Genomic DNA, 20,999 nt, shown 5'->3' with positions numbered 1-20,999 from the left:
GGGCTTTGAGAGCTCAAGGCCTCTCCCCACTCCTGGTTGCTCGGCTTGTGCTTACTGTTAAGTACGTGAGCCCTTGGCTTTCAGTTCCGGCTTCCATGCCTCCGCTCTGCATCACGGACTCACCCCACTGGAACCATAAGCCTAAACAAACTCTTCTGTGAGTCTCCTTGCTTATGGTGTTTCATTACAGCACCAGAAAAGTAACTAATACAGGGTTCCTATGGGCTCCATGTTTTCTTTTATTCTTTAATTTTTAAAAAGATTTATTTATTGATTATGTATACAGTGTTCTGTCTGCATGTATCCCTGCAGGCCAGAAGAGGGCACCAGCTCTCATTACAGATGGTTGTGAGCCACCATGTGGGTGCTGGGAATTGAACTCAGGATCTCTGGGGAGAGCAGCCAGTGCTCTTAACCATTGAGCCATCTCTTCAGCCCTATTCTTACATTTTTTAAGGCTTAATAACTTTCAAATTTGCTCTATGTCTTCTCAAATCCACCCTAGAGCACCTCTGAGGAATTTTTCATTTCTGTTATTACACTTCGTTTTTGGTTCCTTTATATATCAAGTCTCATTTTTGGTTCATACGTGCATTAACAGATGTTGTTCATGCCTTCCTTTAGAGTTGTGAGCATCTTTTTTTTTTTTTTTTTTTTTTTTTTGGTTTTTCGAGACAGGGTTTCTCTGTGTAGCTTTGCGCCTTTTCCTGGAACTCACTTGGTAGCCCAGGCTGGCCTCGAACTCACAGAGATCCGTCTGGCTCTGCCTCCCAAGTGCTGGGATTAAAGGTGTGCGCCACCACCGCCCGGCTGATGTGAGCATCTTTAAGATTTAAAGTTTTGTGCAATGACTCTGATGTCTTGCTTTCTTCTGGGATAACTTGTTTATCTCTGACTTTTGAATATACTTTGTTTTCCTGATTCGTGTTTGTGACTTTGTTGTTGGAAGTTGAAAATGTTGAGTCTTATGTAATTATACCTCTGAAAAATCAGTCTCAGGGTTTGTTTTTTGATGAGTAAAGGGTATCTTGGTGCTGTGAGTCGACCTGAATGAAAAGCCTGGAGTCTTCTCCACTCCTTGCTGGGTCCTGGCCATTCTGCTGTACTGCTAAATTTACCCTTACACTAGGTTGCTTTTGAATGTTCTGATCACTGAAAGATTGGCTCCCTAAATGGTAAAAATTTGTAGTTATTTTTACTTTATGTGTGTGGGTATTCTGCCTGTGTGTATACACTACATGTGTGCTATGAGATGTGGTTGTGAGCCACCCTGTGGGTGCTGGAAATAAACTCAGGTCTTCCCCTACTTAATCTTTACCCACAGGTGGTATTCCTTTAAAGCCTGTGCTCTCAGGAAACAAAAGCAGCAGTTGCCACACAGCACCCCATTCAGAGGGCGAGAAGTTCTGCTCCCTGGCTCTGGCAGCCTGAATCAGAAATGCACACTGGCTAAGCAACTGAAATAAGTGGAAATTAGCTACAATGTATCAAACAAGCTTACCTTGGCAGCCAGCTTCAACATTTATGCAAGTATGACTGCGACTGAGCTGGACTTCTGGTGCTTCCTGATTTATCTTCTGTGACATCACTTCCCTTCTTTGAGTTTTAAATGTAGTACCTTTATTAGTATTTCTAAAATAAATTTGCAAGTCATTTTACAATGATGAGTTAATTGTTATGGGTCTAATTCATAGTTAGGTTCTATGAACTGTACACATGTGTTCAAAAAGAATATAAACCAAAAGGCACTGACCGCTCACATGTATGTCATTATTTTTGTTGTACTTGACCTGTTGGTTTCTAAAATACGTGTGCTACACTATCTATCTTTCCATTGTTCCTGTCCTCTGGAATTGATTCCAGCATGAGGAGTGTAAGTAGCTTTCCTTTTTCACTCTTTTTTTTCTAGTTCATATCGCATTTTACATATATTTTAGCATATATTTCTAAAAATATTGACAGATAATGAAAATATTGTTTTCTAAGCAGAAAAGAAAACATGCCTTGACTTTTCACCATCACTTCCCACGTACTAATCCAGAGTCGTGGCCCTGCTGTCTTGTCGCCTTACGCTTTTACCGCTCAATACTGCTTAGCAACACCTGCCCGTTTCACTTGTTTCTCTGCCCAGCACTGCCTCACACAGTTCCTACACTCTGTGGGATGAAGCGCTCATTCTATCAGAGAACACTCATATCCTTAGAAAGGATATTTGGGTTTTTTTTTTTTTGATTCCTGAAAATGTGTTGATTTTTCCTACTTTAGGAACACTATCTGATTCTGTGCTTAACATCATTTTTCTACAAGAACAAAGATATGGCATGCCTAAGAAGGTTTGGTACAATAGGAGGACATAACTGAGGCCTTAGGACTCCCAGGGCTGTGTAGGCAACAGAATAGGACCTTGTCTTGGAAGGAAGGAATTAAGGAAGAAGTGAAGGGAGGGAAGGAGAGAGGGAGGAAGGAAGGAGTCAATCATGAGCATTTTAGATCGATATGTGGAAATTCTACAAGAGTTGACTGGAACACAACATAAGCAATATTCTCATTGTCAAAGCTCTGCACACTGGTAGTTTAAATGTGATAAATATCCACCAACACAATGGCTCATTTAAGCTTATGAATGACATTCATATTTTATTATCAGGTCAAAATACAGATTCTGTGAAGGAAAACAGCTTTCATAGAAATATACTTTCTAAGAGATCACAAACTTAACTCGAAGTTACACAGGAAAACAGCAGAGAAACAGAACATCTAAAGGCAGCAATGTTTCAAAGCAGCACACACGAGGAGGACAGGAAGTGAATATTAGAGGGAAACATTCACTGGAGGATCAGAAAGCCCAGTTCCAAATCCAAGCATTAAAGTCATAGCAGCTACAAGACACAGTATGCAGACACAGTATGCAGAAGTCCTTCAGGAGCAGAAAGGAGCTGACCAAATACAAATGTGTCCCCATGTGGGAGCTATATACCTTTCTGGTAAATATAAGAATTTCAAGGTGAAACCCAAGAGCTCTGCGCAGCACACTTGAGCCAGAGTCATCTGGGTAACTGTCAGTGTAAAGAAGAAAACGAGCATTTTTAGAGGCTTACTAAGGATTTAGAGACAGCAGCACTGAAGGACACATCTTCCGGGGTCAGGGGTGCTTGCATCTCCCAAGTGAACTAAGTGTCCTCAGAGACACAGCATGGCCATAAGGGCCCTGGGCACAGCTATTCTCATGTCCCCAGTGGAGACAGGTAATAACCTCAAAGGTTCAAGAGGACCTTACTTCTAAGCCTGACCCAATGTGCTCCTTTAAAAAAGTTTTACTTTTTTATTTCATCTTAATGGTTGTTTTGCCTGCATGAATGTCTGTGCATCACTTGTGTGTCTCGAGTCCACAGAGGCCAGAAGACACTTTAGGTCCCCTGGAACTGGAGTTAAAAACAGTTGTGAGCTATCACGTTGGTGACGGGAACCATACCTGGGTCCTCTGGAGGAGCAGCCACTGTTCTTAACTGCTGAGCCATCCCTCCTCCAAGCAGAAACAACTTTCCCATAAGCAAGCAAGAGTTTAGTTTATTTTTTCTATCCAAACACTTCTGAGGATCAAGAAAAGAAGTAGTTAGACAATTGACTTCTGTTAGAATTTCTAATGAAAAAGTAATTTCTGACAGGTTGTATGGCTATTAGATTTCATGTGTCATGGACTGAATGAGAATGACCCGCACAGGCTAATATGTTTGAATGCTTGTTCTCCAGTTGGTGGAAAGGATTAGGTGTGGTCATGCTGGAGGAGGCGTGGCCTTGCTGGAGGGGTGTGGCCTTGCTGGAGAAGGCGTGGCCTTGCTGGAGGGGGTGTGTCAATGTGGTGGGCTTTGAAGTTTCAAAACCCGGAGCTGTTCCCAGTTAGTAAGTGTTCATTAGCCTGCCTGCCGCCATGCTCTCTGACATGATGGTCATGGACTCTGCTACCCTCTGGAACCTTGAGCCCCACGTCAGATGCTTCCTTTTATAAGTTGCTTTGGTCATGGTGTCTTTTCACAGTAATAGAAAAGTAACTAAGACTCCATGATTTCAAAGACTAATGATTTGGGAAAACATTTTCACAATCTAGAGTCCTGCTAAGATCGGGAAAGCATGTGATGTTAGTGATGGTGTTGTGGGTCATGGAGTCAGGAGCAACCTTTGAAACCAAACCAATGGGCGTTTTTACAATACATGTGGGAGAAACCTCTGAAAGGTAATTTTTCCTTCCTTTGAAGTGTGGTTCCAGTTGCCATCGCCTTGCTGGTGAGACTGGGTGACATTACTCTGGATGAGGGTGGAGCCTGGGCCCTGCATCCTCTTCCCACACTTTCTGGAAGAAGCAAACACATCTTGAATTAAGTTGGTGGATCCCAGTCCGGAAGCTGCCACATGTGACATGTTGGTTCTCAACTGTAAAGACAAAGCATCTACTGATTCATGTGGAGACGCTGGTGAGGAACTTACCTGCGAGATGTCTAGTATCGTCTCCACTGGTCATGCTCATACTGTCTGCCCCCTGCACCAAACAGAAATAAAAGCCAAAGTAAGAAGAACTGTCTCCAAACACTAACTGAAAGAAGTGGCATGGTTCTAAGTATGCATAAAGACAGAATGCTGAGTTGTACTGGAAGACAGAACATTTTTCAGCTGTGACCACCTGTCATTAAATTTTGTTCTATAATTATTCCATTAAAGTGGAAGCAATTAATTAGGAGGCAGTGCTATTAGTGGAAGGAAACTGTCAAAATTGTTTCTCTTGGTGCCAGTTCTAACCATCTGCAGGACATCTAGATGTTTATTGCTGCTAATGACTTTGGAAATGGAAATTCATGCAGATGGCTCTGACAGGACTTCCTGCCAAACACAGAGAGAACCACGTGTGGCTTTTCCAGGGCTGAGCGTACAAGCCCCCAACCCCAGTGTGGCTGGCCTCTTCCTGCCTCTGACAGACACGGGGTGTTGGGAAGGGACTTGGTGCAGAGCTACCCTTGAAGAAAACTGACAGTTTCCACATATTAAAAATGACACTTTTTGGTTGAGCATGGTAGTACTCAGGACTCAGAGGCAGGTGGATCTCTGTGAGTTCGAGGCAGGATAATGCCACATGGTAAGACTCTTTCTCAAAGACAACACACTTTTCTGCAAGTCTTGCTCTTGGCTTTCTTTGGTACATGAAAGCAATGGCTTTAACATGCTCTGCCTAATGACCCCTAAGGTGTAAGGGTGATGGCCCTGACAGGTGTCCACCCTGTCATCTCCGTTTCCACTCCTGGAGTCTCCTAGTGTGCAGGCCCCTCTCAGTCACCATGAGAACGGGCAAAGTGAAGAATCTCACCTAGTTTACAGCTCCTTAAATGGAATTTAACACGTTTTCCCTCACCAGCTGGGCTGAATAACAGCAAGGGAAAGGTCAAAACTTCAACTCTGGTAGCCATTTGGTCACAAGGTGGATAGGTTGGGCCCCAGACTTTGATGTTGACTATCTCTGAGATGTACTCCACCCCATCTGCCAGGCTGCAGTCCCTGAAGTGGCCCTGAGGCCTCAGCTTCCACAGTGCCCACATGTATAGTTAGGTCCATACTTAAATGTGTCAACTATGCCAAAACTGAACACTGTCATTTTGAACATAAAGCATTTCGAGTCTTTTTTTTAACATGAAGAATGTTGTCTATTTTTTTTCTAATCTTGAAATAGTAACAACTTTCTACTTCATATGTTGAAGAAATACAAAAATATTTAAGGCAGGAAAAAACCCACTACAAAAATGTGCTGGCCCAAACAAAACACACTTCAGTAATTTCGCAGAAAAAGTAGATTGCCTGATCTTTAAAACAACAACAACAACAAAAATTCCAATTAAGGACCAAATGTGTAAAAGTTGATGTTGCACACAACACCAAAGAGCACTAATGAAGCAGCAGCAGCAGCAGCAGCAGCAGCAGCAGCAGGTGGCCTGTGGACTTTCTTCCACATGGGCAAGGTGCCAGTGGAACACTATCCTTTGCTCACATGCTGCCCCTAGCTGCTTCTAGACTCACCTTTAGCCATTCAACCTGACATCAACCCAGCACCCAGGCCACTCAAATTGGCTTTTTTGTCTCAGGACCCTAAAACTTCTCCCAGCCCAACCTTCACAACACAACTGTGATTATGTTTCTATTATAACCCACCCCAATAAAGCAGAGCTGTCCTTCAAAGTCCCAAGTCTCAAACCAGGGCACAATGTCTATGTAGTTTTTAGGCTTTAACTAATGTGACCAGTGCCATGTTTCTGTTTTCAAGTAACCAGAACAGGGTAAATGGGCTAGATAACACACACATCACTCAACACTCCCAGTGTGTCAAGTTTAGTGTGGTGGAGGATAGAAGCCAACTCTTGCAACTTTCCAGCCTGGCTGGTAGCAGGAAATTAGGCAGTTGAGTAAAGAGATGTGTGGTACTGCATATTCAATCACTGGACAGACTAACTGTCCAGGGCCCTGTGTGTCCTCAGTGCCTGCACATCTGGAACAGTCATGACAACCTCACATTGTTCTTTTCTGGGTCAGAAGAACTGCTTATTGCTTTTGATTATCTGGCCTTTTCTTTATATGTGTAAACATAGTTTTCAAGATACGTATATCAGAAATGAGATATAGAAAATTGGTGGTTGTGGATGTGCATACTGGATTTAGAACTAAAACTGGGTATATGATGGGAAGCATGACATCATTCATTGAGTTCAGCAAGAGCAAGACCTTTGTCTCCACCACTGCCCTATGGAACTTGAAGAACATGCATGCAAAGAAAACCAATGTAGAGCACACAACCAGGAAACGCACAGCTGTCCAGACTTTGTTCACCACATCTGTTTCATTAAGTTGGTGAGTGTTAGTTACCAAAAGGGATGTCAATGCTGGGCTATAGGACTGTGGCCCAGGATGCAGACAAGAGGTCAGGAAGTAGCGGCATGTAGAATGCTGGGGACATCAGAGCCCACGGCTCAGGGAGAAGCAAGTCCTGCAGATGCGAAAGGTCCAGAAGGAGAGTGTATCTCACCAGGCTAGGCCATGGCTGAGGCTGCTGATGTGTGTGAGAAAGCTGCAGACCACAAGGGTCAAAAGACCAGGAAGTCAGGAGATGCGTGGCATGCATACAAAGAACCACAAGTGGCTGCTGCCCCGAGTTCTTCACTATGCTTCTAATTCCTCATTGGTAGCAAATATTTTACAAACATGAATGGGAATAGCACCATTGGAAAGACATCTACAGCTTGAATAGGATTACCTGTCTTTGGAACAGTGGTTGACTCTAGTTCACTCACTGTAGTTCCAGTCCTGGGATTGACATCTCCTGACCTCGGCTCTGGGCCCAGCAGAGGCTACCACCATTATCTCACTAGCCTTCAGTCTTATGTCCTAAAACATGTATCCACTCTACATGTGGCTAAAGGCCTCTAGCCTTATATCACTGGCCACAAGGACACGTCACATATGTAGGATGCATCCTGGTGCCATGAAGATAGCTGTCACATTGGTGGGACACACAGATACCATGATATCTCTGGGACAATGGAAATGCTCAGTGATGTGGGCTCTAGGGTAGACATCTCTCTGGTAGAGACCTGGGACTTAGAAAGCATTTCTCCTACAGAGTCATTCCATTATTTTCATCTATATGAGGACATGCTCAATACCCTCTGCTAAAAGAATGTGAAGAAATCAACCTCCCGCCCCATGACCAAAAACAACCCAAGGAAGAATTGATTCTCCTAGCGTATCTGAAACATATCCTTGTAACTTCTGCCATGGCACTAAGGGTGAGAATAATCCAATTCTTGTGACATTCTTTCTGGCACTCAGCTGGGAACAGGGCTCTGTGGATATAGACAACTCTTTGTAGGGTTTGCAGTTTCAGTAGCATAGCTATACTAAGGAATGCCTGCCAGGAAAACCAAAGGCACCCCGGTGCAGGTTATGAGACTGTCCTAAGAGCTGCAGGTGAGGTTACTAAGGCCCAGGCTCCCCAGAGAAGCCTGGCGCGGGCCTGGTTCTATGGCACCTCTGTAAACAGCACCTCATCACCTTTCCTACTCACCAACCATGAATCAAAGAATCTCAGCTCTGCAGAGCTACAGATACACAAGCTTATTGATGCCAGCTGCCTGCCAGAGGAGGAGCCAGGACAGTCACCAGACAGTCACCAGACAGTCAGAGTGTGGAGATCTGACAACACTGGTGCTGCTCTCCTGTAGCTGGTGAGGATGCTGCCTCCCTAGAGAACGACGGCCTCTTACTGCCCACAATTGCTCAGCTGCTATCTGGCCTAGCCTCAAGGTTCTACACATGGGAACGGGACAATGGCAAGCCAAAGAGGACAAAAAGGAGGCATCACCTTCCTTAGCACACCAGGCAAGGCGGACTGCGGCTGCCGGCAGGGGAAGAACCATCAGCGGGGACCAGCTACCTCAAGGAAGGGCCACTGGCTCTTCCCCAACACACAAGGGCAAAGGGCCAAAGCCTTAAGGCCAGGTGCCTTGTGTCAAGGATGCAGGATGCGTAAACATTTTCAGGGTGGGACATGCAGAGAGCTGGGCCTACACCTAGATCCTATCTAACTCAAGTGGGCTAAAGCCATTACCAGCGTCATGGTAGCTTTACAAAGAAGGTCTATAGGCTTTCACTGCTTTTGGTGGTCTTTGGCCTTGAGAGACATCTATCTATTCAGAACTCTGACCCTCCCTTGCCATTATTCTGGACAAACATCTGTCTGGGTCAGCTCAGAGTCATGGGCTAGCTGGTAGTGTGGCAGGGAGCCCTGGACACAGGCTGTGCTGGAGAGCTTCAGGAGAACCTCAGCCGGCCACCACAGGCCCTAGAAGACAGGAGTGATAGAGCACCCTGGGTAAGTTCAGCTCGTTCAAGGAAAGTCAAAAGCCAACCTAAGTCTACATTGACGGTGCTTCTCCTTCTCCAGGGAGCAGCCTTTCAAAGATGTCCATCAGGAACTGGATTATTCTAAACCATACAGCAGCTTCAAAGTTGCTCAATACCCACACTCGAGAAGACAAGCCTGGGCACTGTACACGTGTGCTGTCTACAGCCTGAGGAGAGTCCTTCCTCAGCAGCGGCACAGGGATGGCTGTGCTGCTGCACTCAGGACTGCTAAAGAGCAGCCGTGTCTTAGACAGTAATCTGAGCAACATGCAAATCTGCACACGCCCGGTTTACAAAAGTAAAAATCACATTTGAGTATATTTCTATAAAAGGACAAAACCGTAAGTCTTCGGTAATTTCAATCTATCAAGTTTAGCTCTGGAACCTAAAAGAAATTTGAATTCAAATACTGATAGGAAGTTCTCTACATATTGAAGTGCAAATAATTGCATATCAAATTAAGTATAGTGTGATTATCAATACACCCATATGACATATAAGAAGCTGCATTTCCAACATTATAAATGTGATCCATGACATGAAAGACAGCAGAATGCTCCTATTTGAGCCATTTACAAGCAATCTTTAGAAAAGCCTTTGAGTAAATTGTAAAAATTGAGTCTTTAAGAGATGAATGAATTGGTAGAATATAAAGCAGTTAGAAGCAGACATATCGCCATCAAGCAAGATTATCATTATTTGTCTCTATTCCATTAAACAAAGAATTAGGTATGCCAACACACTGATCTGCTTTCTAACTGTAAATACACAACTCGTTTTCAAACACAGGAAACATAGCATGTTTCAGCACAAACACAGCGTAAAGGAATGCAGCACTTATGAGCAGTTGATGGCTGGTGTGGTAGACTCTTACCTGAACCCTGATCTCTCCATGGCTGCCCAGGATGGCCATGTGTGGAGCCTGTCCTGTGGGAGCTGGAGCCCTGTCTCCCCAGCCTCCCTGTGGGAACATGGTCAACACATCAGCACACCATCACTCATTTTGTTTCACACGTAATAGTGTAGCAAGTGATAACAGGCCAGTGAACCTTCCGTGTGCTCACAACGGCAGGATGGGACGAAGACTACAGACAAAGGCCTCAGAAGAGGTGCAGCCAATCCGGACTAGAAGTCAAATGGCAGCTTATGACCAGTACTAAGATAGATTTCACCATGTGTCTTTAAAACGGAGTCTTGTTGCTTACCCAGACTCTGTCCCAGAGGCAACAATTGCAAACACTATTCCCCCCTATAAGGAGGCCCACCTCCAGTCTCTTCAGGTAACACGATCATATGGATGTGTTCCCCTTGAGCATATTCCTGGGATGTGGTGAGCTCCTCCACATTCCCACAAATGCATTAACACATACTTTTTATACTCTGATGTCTCCCTTGTATCACTAATTCCCACTAATTACATACTACCTTGGACTTTTTGTTTGTTTGTTTTTCGAGACAGGGTTTCTCTGTGTAGCTTTGGAGCCTGTCCTGGAACTCGCTCTGTAGATCAGGCTGGCCTCGAACTCTCAGAAATCCACCAGCCTCTGCCTTCCGAGTGCTGGGATTAAAGATGTGCACCCCCCCACCCCCCCCCCCCCGGCTATCTTGGACTTTTTTTTTAAAGATTTATTTATTATGTATACAGCATGTATGACCAGAAGAGGGCACCAGACCTTATTATAGATGGTTGTGAGCCACCATGTGGTTGCTGGGAATTGAACTCAGGACCTCTGGAAGAGCAGTCGGTGCTCTTAACCTCTAAGCCATCTCTCCAGCCCTATCTTGGACTTTTTAAGGTATCTTTATTTCTCATGCTCCACAGAATGAGTTCCTACCAAGTGCCAACTGCAGACTCTGGGGTGTGTCTGCTAGGCAATGTGGCATTTGGCCAGGAACTCCCAAGGACAACACATGTGTGATAGGGCCTTCAGAGACCAAAATCCTCTTCTGCTTAGAGCCACTGTGGACAAAAAGGACAAGGTCCCAAGCAATGCACCCATACTACTAGATTCACCCACCAGTGAGGGGAAAAGATCAAAGCACAACTTATGTGATGCCTGAGATACTCCAAGGGTGCAGGCACTTGCCCCAGGGCCACCTCTCACCTGGGGCCCAGGACAATCCCTGGGCCAGCCATCTCCTGATCCCATTTCCTTCACTCCCAAAGTAGCTGCTGTCCTGAGAGTACCTTTCTGATAACACCACTTCAAAACCTTCAAAAATTCCTCAATTTATTGGATACAAACATCAACTCTTAAGTTTAGCATTAAGAAGAATTCTATACCCTAAACTTCTCCTGACCTTCCTAGCTTCTCCTTCTGTTGCAATTCACCCAAATCTGCAGCCACTCTTCCCAGACCACCAGGCTCCCTTACTGTGGCCCCCAGCAATCAGCTTACTGGAATGTCTGTTACTGACACCCTCCCCACTGAGGCCCCTGGTTGTCTAGGATCCACTGCAAACATGGACAGCAGTGGAGGAAGACTGGCCGGAGAGGGAGGACCACCACAGGAGGAAGGGTAAGGTTTTAGCTCTGAGCTCTGAGCTCTTGGCTTTCTTCTTTATATTGGTTCTGTGTTTCCTATTTAATAAGATGGTTGGTTACATCTACACTGGCCACTGTGTAATGTGATGGATGCTATGTGGAAGAGTGAGAATCTTGAACTGTGACACAAGACGACACTTCAGAAGTGTATTATCTTCCAACAGTTGCCATTTTAGGTGACAGAACCATAAATCTTCTAAAGCTCCTATTTAATTATTCTCTTTTTGAGATTATAATTTAATTGCAACATTTCTCCCTTCCTGTTCCTCCTTCCAAACCATCCCATTTGTCCTTTCCTACTGTTCTTCAAATTCATGACCACTTTTGTAAAAACTGTTACTGTACACATACATATAGGTATATACATACTGAACTTTTCTAATGTCCATTTGTTATGAGAAAAACTAAACCTCAACTTTTGTCAGGCAGACAAACACTATTCATGCAGCCTTTAATTAGGGGAATTGTGGGAAACAGATGATACATCAGAGAAAGAGTTCTTTATTCAATTAACCAACAAATCCTTCTTGAAATGTTTTTTCTTATGGGACAAGAATTTAAGTTATTGAGTACAGTCCAATCATATTTATGTGTCATAATTTCATTGTTCTTTTATGAGTAAATCACAAGAAAGCAGGTAAGTCTACCCTGGCCCCAGCACATCAAGTGACAGGTAAGGGGAAGCACCCAACCCTTGCCCACCTGTGTAGTGCGAGTTCCAATGTGTTCTGCCTACAATGCGTCTGTTCTCCTTTGAGCAGGCCTTGCAGACCACTGTCTTCAGGTTGTGGAATTTGGTGAGCCACGATCTCTGCAAACAGATCAGATGAAAATGCAGGCTAGCTGCACATTCTGTGAAAGAGCAGGGTGTGAGGTGGCAGGGATGGGGGGCAACCTCCTAGTGGTCTCTGTCCACAAGACATCAACCTGCGTAGCTGCACGGTCTGCACCAAGTGAAGACAGTGGCAGCTCTCAATTAGCATGACCTCAAGAGGGTCTCAGATGACATCAAATACCTGTGATGCCTGCTTCTAGACATTATAAACTAAACAGTCACGACTAAAAATCTACTCCCGTGATAATCTAAGAATGCCAAGAGGAGATGCTGGGGTCATCCAACAGCAGCAGCAGAGAGGGGTATGAACATCAGCACTGTTCTCATAGCTTCCTGAATGACTGGTCAATATTTCATCCTTGATGATTCTTTTAAGCCCCTCTGGAGTGCTCAAGGAGTCATGTATTTTGAGGTATACAAACAACTGGCAGCTGTGCCCCAGGGCTGAATCTCCTTCAATCACTGCTAGAGCAACGTCCAAATCTGAGAAAGGGCTTTGCTCTTGTTCTGCTCCTCTAAGTTCTAAACACTCACAAATCCTGTAACACCCTGGAACTTCGGTGAGAATGGCGACAGCAACACATTGCCAAATGTTTTCCCTTTGGTGTGAAAACTTGGGAGTGTTTGATCTAACAGATCAGCATGTTCCCTCACAATCACACCGCCTTCTCATCCCTGTGGGTAATAAAACATTCCAAATGAGCTTGGCGGGAAGCCTCATTTGGAAATCTTCCAGGAATCATGAAGCAATTGTACTTAGAAAGCTGGGGCAGCAGTCAGTGTCCCCAGGACATGGGCGGCCTTTTGTAGCAGCAGAGTCTCCTCAACTAGTCTGCTGTCTGAAGAACCCCAGGGCAGCAGTCAGTGTCCCCAGGACATGGGCGGCCTTTTGTAGCAGCAGAGTCTCCTCAACTAGTCTGCTGTCTGAAGAACCCCAGGGCAGCAGTCAGTGTCCCCAGGACATGGGCGGCCTTTTGTAGCAGGAGAGTCTCCCCAACTAGTCTGCTGTCTGGGGAACCCCAGGGCAGCAGTCAGTGTCCCCAGGACATGGGCGGCCTTTTGTAGCAGGAGAGTCTCCCCAACTAGTCTGCTGTCTGGGGAACCCCAGGGCAGCAGTCAGTGTCCCCAGGACATGGGCGGCCTTTTGTAGCAGGAGAGTCTCCCCAACTAGTCTGCTGTCTGGGGAACCCCAGGGCAGCAGTCAGTGTCCCCAGGACATGGGCGGCCTTTTGTAACAGCAGAGTCTCCTCAACTAGTCTGCTGTCTGAAGAAGCCCTCTGCTGACAGTGCAAACCCTTCTTTCAGCTTATTCTCCCCACAAAAGCAATTAGCTATGTGGATTCCAAGTGATGCTGCTAAACGGAGCCGTGTGGAAAGCAGTTGCAGAACCATCAGCACAGTCCCACCAGCTGTGTGAGGTGATGGGGATGACTCGGGAGAACATGCCTATTTTTTTTTTAAAGCTTCCTAACTAATGAGATGGGCAGACTTTCTAGGCACACTAGAGTGGCTGACTTCAAACTTACTCATTGTTCTAATATTCAATAACCAGAACTCACATTTTGTTCCAAAAGAACCTCCACAGCATATCCTTTTTCAGACTGCAGGTACTTCTGATGGAAAAGCTTGCCATCAAACACATTCCAGGGCATAAATTCGCTTGTTGTCCAAGGGAAGCCACATGCACTGTTGACTAGTACCAATGTGGTGAGGCCTCGGACGAGGAGGGACCCCAGTTGCACAGCTCTGGAGTTAATGTAATCCAGCTGTGGAGACAGACACACACAGGGAGCTCAAGACAGATGGCTCAAACCAAAAGTTAGGTGTGTGCAGCAAAATGCTGACTGGAGGGTCTCAGTCCTGTGGGAGCCCGGCTGGGAGACTGGCTCCCACATTTTACAACAGGATACTCTTTGAGGAGTGAGGGATAAGAGATATCAGATAGAAGGATAAAGGGGAGAGAAACAGATAGAAACACAGGATAGCCTCGGCAGAGCCTGGATCCTTATCCACTGGCCCCTTCTGTCTCTTCTAAAGGGCTATTTATTTATTTATTTTGGTTTTTCAAGACAGGGTTTCTCAGTGTAGTTTTGGTGACTTTCCTGGATCTCCCTCTGTAGACCAGGCTGGCCTTGAACTCACAGAGATCCGCCTGGCTCTGCCTCCTGAGTGCTGGGATTAAAGGCATGTGCCACCACCACCTGGCTAAAGGGCTATTTATAGTTATGCGAAGGGGTGGAGCAAAAGACCTCCCCCTAGCTCAGCCCATTGTAGACCCTTCCAATCCCCTGGTAAACATGCATGTGGTCAAGCAATCCTCTAATGCAGCCCTATTGTGTAAAGCAAGTTCAGATCTCACTAGGAAACTATTGTGGGCCACCACAACTCCCCTTCTTGATATAATAAAGGGCCCTCCAGGCCCCTCAGATAGACTGTGACTGTCTTAGGTCATTCTTGAATAATTTTAAACTATCAAGAAGAAAGTTGCCCATCTTTGGCTACCAGCCTCTGGCAGGAGGAGGTACAGAGCTTCACTCAGCTCTCACCCAGGTCCCTACTAAGAGCTTGCAAACATCCACAGTGATCTTCACAGCCGACACACCTCCCAGTAAAGGAGTTCAGGATAATAAAGATGGAATATCCTTTTTGCAATGGGTCTAAGATGACTACAGCAGTCTTAGCTGCATCAAGCCTTTTTCTAAATCAAAACTCTCTTCTAACAGATGTTCAATAAAATTTTCAAGAGACTGTTTTGATTCCCAGGAGAAAACAGTGATTTCAAAACACTTCAAAGTATCCACTCAAGTAAACAAAAACTCATGCTAATTATAAAGACACTTTTAGCTGTTTAAATAGCTCATATATACATGTGTTCCTACCACAGCAGTAGAATTTCTGTACAAACTAACTCAGTTGTGGGAGGCCTACCCCTTTCTAAACAGAAACAGAGGAGGATGGAAACTTCTAGGAAGACAGAAAAGCTCCCCTAATTATGATACCTTCGTTTAGGTTTTCCAGGGGCCACCGATACCATAAAATTATATTTTGGGCTATTATAAAAAAAAAGTTCAAATATATCTGGTGTAAACATTACTATATATATTTACAACTAGCATAAATAAAACTGTAATACACATTTACATTTTTTATCACTATATATTTACATTTTTACAAACTTGCATTATATATTTATACTTTTTACAAACTTATATTCAAAAGGAAACTCCACTACACATATTTACACTTTTTACAAACTTACATTATACATATTTGCACTTTTTACAAACTTATATTCAAAAGTAAACTCCATAGAACTTATTTTACAAGCTTTAGCACATATCTAGAAGAAATTTCTTAAAAGAACTATTTATCAAACTTACATTCAAGAGGAAACTCTATTAGCAAACATCTAAAAAGACTCTCTTAACAGAACTAACTTACACTAGAAAGAATCTCTTAACAGAACTAACTTACATTCAAAAGCGAACTCTATTAGCAAACATCTAGAAGGGATTTCTTAACTGAACTATTACATTTTCTTCTAACAAGACAGGAAGTATGTAAATCATTTCTAAAGTTCAGAGTTTATAGTCAACTTGATATCATTCTGAAACTTTACTTTTCTTGAGAGTCTGAAGTTAGAGCCTAATTCATCAGTGGCTCTAAGCTCGACTGAGGGTAAAACTCCCTTTTCTTAATTTTTTAAAGCTGCATCTTAGAATTGCCTCTTTTAACAAGGCTTTGTCTTGGATAGATTTTTATTAGCCCAATGTTTCTGATAAGGTTATTTGTTCAGATACTGCTACTATCCAAAAGAGTTGTTTTATTTATCATGAAACACATCTTTTATTAGCTTACTCTGAGGAAGAACATTTTTATGATTTAGTATTTTCACTTCATTCACTAGCTTCTCAACCCAATGCCAATTTCACCAGTAGCTGTGGTACACTCTGACCATGAGTCATTCAGCTCTGACTGTAGTTGTAACTTCAACCTTCAGTACTTAGCACATTTTTCCTGTTCTCACCAGCCTCAGTGCAGACATTCTAATTAAGCATTGTTTTTTGTGGGGAACTCTCAAACGAAGTGACTCTATTTTGTAAGACAGCTAGATTTTCTGGAGTTTGGTCCCCATCTACAAAACAGTCACTCCTTTTTAAATACATGCCTCCTTGTTCCCCATTATATTTGCAAAGGAATCCCTCACTGCAGGCTGTTCTTCAAAAGGCAAAAAAACACTTCTCTGATTACCCTCATTTGTCAAGGGCTTCAAAATGACTTGAGAAGTGTCATTTTAATTGCTTTCTGACAGGCATCACCTGTTTCTTGTTCTTCAATAACAAATAATTCCCACCTGACAGGCAGGCCGTTTCTCATTTCCAGGAGTCAAGCTAACAAAGCTTGTGGAAAAAAATGGCATTTGGGTTTTTTTGGGGGTGGGGTGGGGGGCTATACTGGCAGTAGTTACCTTGGGCATTCTCCTGCTAAGTTACAGAAACATCTGAAAGTTTTTTTGTCCTAATCTATCTGCCTTTTCTGCAGGCATGCTTGCCTATGCTGGCTCGCTTTTACACACTACATTTCCCAAGCTGCCTTTCTCTATAGCGTCATGCTGTTACAAACTATGTTATGGACTACATTTCCCAAGCTTCCTTTTGGGTCCGCTGCATTCCTGTTTCCATTTACACGGTTTGTGTTCATACTGAAAATCAAGATCAAGCGAGGTTTTTTTGGTTTCTGTTCCCCCTGAGCTGGCATTGGCAGGTGTATTTCCTTTACCTGACACTGTCCCAGAAGCGGGCCCAGGTGTGCACTTACAGATCAACCTTGTCCACCTTTCTGGGTCAGTAAAAGAAAATGAAAGTACTTGAAATAAAGCTTCCTTGTTAAGATCCCCCCCTCATAAATCCTCTGCTTGTCCAAGCTTGTCCCTTCCCCCAAGATGCAGAGTCTGATGCCTTAGCAGAGGTTCAGTTTCTCTGCTAACTGCTTTCTGTTCTAGGGGTAGAGGCTTGAGTTCCCGATCTAGGAACTTAGACCCTGCCTCCCTCATTGCAGGGAGGATTTCAAAGCCTTCACTGCTTTGCTCACACCAGCAGCCACCTCAGTTGTGGCTTCACTCTGGAGGTAGGCTGTCCTTACTCGGCTTTCTGCCTGTACTTACTCAGGCATAGGCTCCGGGTCACAGGGGATTCTGGGTTTTGTTTTTCTGATACTGGCTTGAAGGGGAGACAGGACTATCAGAGAGGATTTGCCATGTTTTCAAGGTTTTTTTGTTGTTGTTGTTTTGTTTTTTTTCTAGGTGATTTTCCCATTCTGATCGATGTTATTTCCAGGTGAATCTAATTTTGCACTTACAGGAAGAAAAGAGATCTAAGGAAAGACCTGAAAAACCTTCAGTTTTTTAGAGAAAGATCACTAAGTTTTCCCCAAGATTTCTGTTCCCTAAACTTTGACTTCATGGCCAAGAGGAAACTAATTCTGATGGTTTGATGTTTTCATACAGTGGCAGCGCCAGGGGAGTGAAGAGTTTTATTTCACCTACATCTGCCTCAGAAAATTCTTTCCCTGCTGCTCAGGGCTTAGATCTAAGCTATTGACAGGCCAAAAGCTTCCACAGGAATCTTTTTCTGCCAGTTTTTTTCATAGTGTTTTTTCATGACTGTGATTCTTCCCCAGGAGTTTGTGTTCAGACTCCCAAGAACACAGCTCCTCTGTCTTGCTGCTTTTCTTATCCTAAGTTTTTTCTTACACTAAATTCCTATATTCTACTTTACCCTACGTTTCTTCTTATCCAATATTCCTATATTCTACCTTACATTTTTCCCTTAAATTTTACAGATAGAAATTGAGAGAAAAAAAGAAAGAAACCTAGATGGAGAGAGATACTCGCTGCAGCCTCGCTTTTAACTTCAGCATTCAGCCGCCTTACCTCCACTCCCAAGAATAAAATGCTGTCGCCTTTATTTTTAATTCATTATCAAGCATGCCCCCTTACACCTGTGGTGCCCCCGACTCTCCTTTCACCAAGTCCAAGTCTCTGTTTGGGCACCATTTGTGGGAGCCCAACTGGGAGACTGGCTCCCACATTTTACAACAGGGTACTCTTAAGGAGTGAGGGATAAGAGATATCAGATAGAAGGATAGAGGGGAGAGAAACAGATAGAAACACAGGATAGCCTCGGGAGGGTCTGGATCCTTTTCCACCGGCCCCTTCTGTCTCTTCTAAAGGGCCTTTTACAGGAATGCCAAGGGGTGGAGCAGAAGACCTCCCCCTAGCTCAGCAAAATAGAGACCCTTCCAATCACCTGGTGACCATGCACGTGGTCAAGCAATCCTCTAATGCAGCCCTGCTGTATAAACCAAGCTCAGGTCTCACTAGGAAACCTTTGTGGGCCTCCACACAGTCCCATGGTGTTAAGTTTTCAGAACAGGTGCTTGCCAAATCCTGATCAGGGCACTGGGCCTCCTGAGCGAGACTGAAAGAGGCTGGACAAACAAGCAATGCCAGAGAAGCATTATGGGAGCCCAGTCCAGGTATACACCCTTGTCCATCATCCACCCACTAGGGCAGCAGACACTCACGTGAGCTCTCTCCTTACACATGTCTGGAACGTAACCATCCTGCTTGGAGTAGTTTGAAAGAGAATGGCTCCCATGGGCTCATGTTCGAATGCTTGGTCCTCAGTTGGTGAAACTGGAAAGGATTAGGAAGTGTGGCCTTGTTGGAAGAGAAGTGGCCACAGAGGAGGTGTGTCATTGGGGGCGGGCTTTGAAATTTCAATAGCCCACACCATTCCCAGTGCCCCACCCCCCCTCTCTCTCTCTCCTCTCTCTCTCTCTCTCTCTCTCTCTGCCTTGGGCTGGTGGATTCTATGTAAGCTCTCAGCTACTGCTCTTTTGCCATGCTGGCCTGCTGATATGCTCCCCATCACGATGGTCAAGGACTCTACTCACCCTCTGAAACTGTGAGCAAGCCCCCAATTAAATGCTTTCTTCTCTAGGTTGCCTTGGTCATGATGTCTCATCATAGCAACAGGTAAGTAACTAAGACACTGTTCTAGGAAAATCTGGGCTAACACAAGATGTGGCCACTAGGTAGAACTTAGAAGATAATTTATTTTGGGGTTTGTTCCCCTGAGAAATTTTCTTTAAAGAGGAAGGGGAAGGGAGAGACACTGTGTTTCTAAAAGCTATACTTAGTCTCATTTCAATTGAATACCATTTAAGGATAGATTGGAACATGAAGTAATCTCCAAAGGCTGGTGCCTGAGTTTTTACAAATTAAGAATATCTTGCCTCAGCTCTGGAGAGATGGCTTAGTGGTTAAGAGCTTGGCTGCTCTTCCAGAGGACCTGGGTTTGATTCCCAGCAACCACATGGCAACTGTCTGTAACTCCAGCTCCAGAGGATCCAATGCCCTCTTCTGGCCTCTGCAGAGAGAGTACAGAGGTGCACATGGTACACAGACATACATGCAGGCAAAACACTCATACACATAAAAAAAAAAATCTCTTGCTAACATGAACTACTTCTTTTCTTTGTTAAATCAACCTTTATGTTCAGCCTCCTTCTGTTCTTAACGAAGCCATTCTTTATGTTACAAAGAATTCCACAATCCCACAAGAATCCACACGTATTTGCCATAGATCTGGAATGCTGAACCAACCACAGGCACCAACACTCCAAATATCCAAGAAACCCCATGGAAATGGAAGCACAGGTGAGCCAGTCACCTTCTGGGAATCTGCTTTGCTCACCCTTGTGGTGATATTGTGTTCCCCAATACATTGTGTACCCTAATAAACGTATCTGGGGTCAGAGAACAGAACAGCCACTAGATATAGAGGCCAGAAAATGGTGGCACACACACCTTTAATCCTAGCATTCCAGAGGCAGAGATCCACTTGGATCTCTGTGAGTTCAAGGCCACACTGGAAACAGCCAAGCATGGTGACTCACGCCTTTGATCCCAGGAAGTGATGGCAGGAAGCAGAAAGGTATACAAGGCATGAGGACCAGAAACTACAGCCTGGTTAAGCTTTTAGGCTTTTGAGCAGCATTCAGCTGTGATCCATTTGGATGAGGACTCAGAGGCTTCCAGTCTGAGGAAACAGGATCAGATGAGGAACTGGCGAGGTGAGGTAGCTGTGACTTGTTCTGTTTCTCTGATCTTCCAGTGTTCACCCCAATACCCAGGTCGAGGTTTGATTTAATTAATAAGAACCTTTAAAGTTCATGCTACACACACTACCCTACATACTGTCACATCTCTAACACAGTTAATAAAACTGAGAAAGGTAAGAGAGAGTGACAGATGTTTTAGTCCTTCCACAGACAAGGTCTCACTGAAATTCATTTGACAGTTATTTTAAGAACTGAAGCACAAGGGCAGCAGCACATGGCTATATTCCAGGACTGAGGAGGCTGAGGCCGACTGTCACCAGTTCAAGACTACCCTGGTCTACACAGTGAGTTCCAGCAGGGGATACAGTGTGTGAACCTGTCTCATGAAAAACGTTGTTTCTCATGAACTTGATCACTGCAGATTTAACCTTTACTCTGAAGGGGTTCAGCTGCACAAACTGGTTTTGGAGGTGTAATGTGAAAGTACCCATTCTTTACAAAGAGATACCAGGAACCCCTCGTAAGGCCTGTGGGTGCTCTTCACTAATGTAAAACTTG

At 44.3% G+C, this 20,999-nt stretch overlaps 1 protein-coding gene across 8 annotated transcripts in view; it reads right to left on the bottom strand.

Moving 5' to 3' along the window:
- Window positions 1-3,540: 3,540 nt before the first annotated feature.
- Fam120b (family with sequence similarity 120B) overlaps window positions 3,541-20,999 on the bottom strand; it is a 57,478-nt gene continuing 40,019 nt past the window's right edge. For 5 of the 8 annotated variants that reach the window (XM_037200435.1, XM_028866584.2, XM_028866583.2 and 2 more), the window contains 5 exons: window positions 13,874-14,080; window positions 12,182-12,290; window positions 9,809-9,895; window positions 4,483-4,534; window positions 4,258-4,348 (listed from right to left, as the gene is read on the bottom strand). In XM_037200435.1, the coding sequence (XP_037056330.1) occupies window positions 4,494-4,534; window positions 9,809-9,895; window positions 12,182-12,290; window positions 13,874-14,080 (444 nt within the window). In that variant the 3' untranslated portion in view covers window positions 4,258-4,348; window positions 4,483-4,493. Of the gene's footprint in view, window positions 4,349-4,482; window positions 4,535-9,808; window positions 9,896-12,181; window positions 12,291-13,873; window positions 14,081-18,899; window positions 19,036-20,999 lie in introns of those variants that run through there. The other 3 variants (XM_037200432.1, XM_028866587.2, XM_037200433.1) reach the window with 3 other exon arrangements.

This window comes from Peromyscus leucopus, chromosome 8a, assembly GCF_004664715.2.
Source record: "Peromyscus leucopus breed LL Stock chromosome 8a, UCI_PerLeu_2.1, whole genome shotgun sequence".
NCBI classification, from domain to species: domain Eukaryota; kingdom Metazoa; phylum Chordata; class Mammalia; order Rodentia; family Cricetidae; genus Peromyscus; species Peromyscus leucopus.
This window is presented reverse-complemented; position numbering and strand designations above follow the sequence as displayed.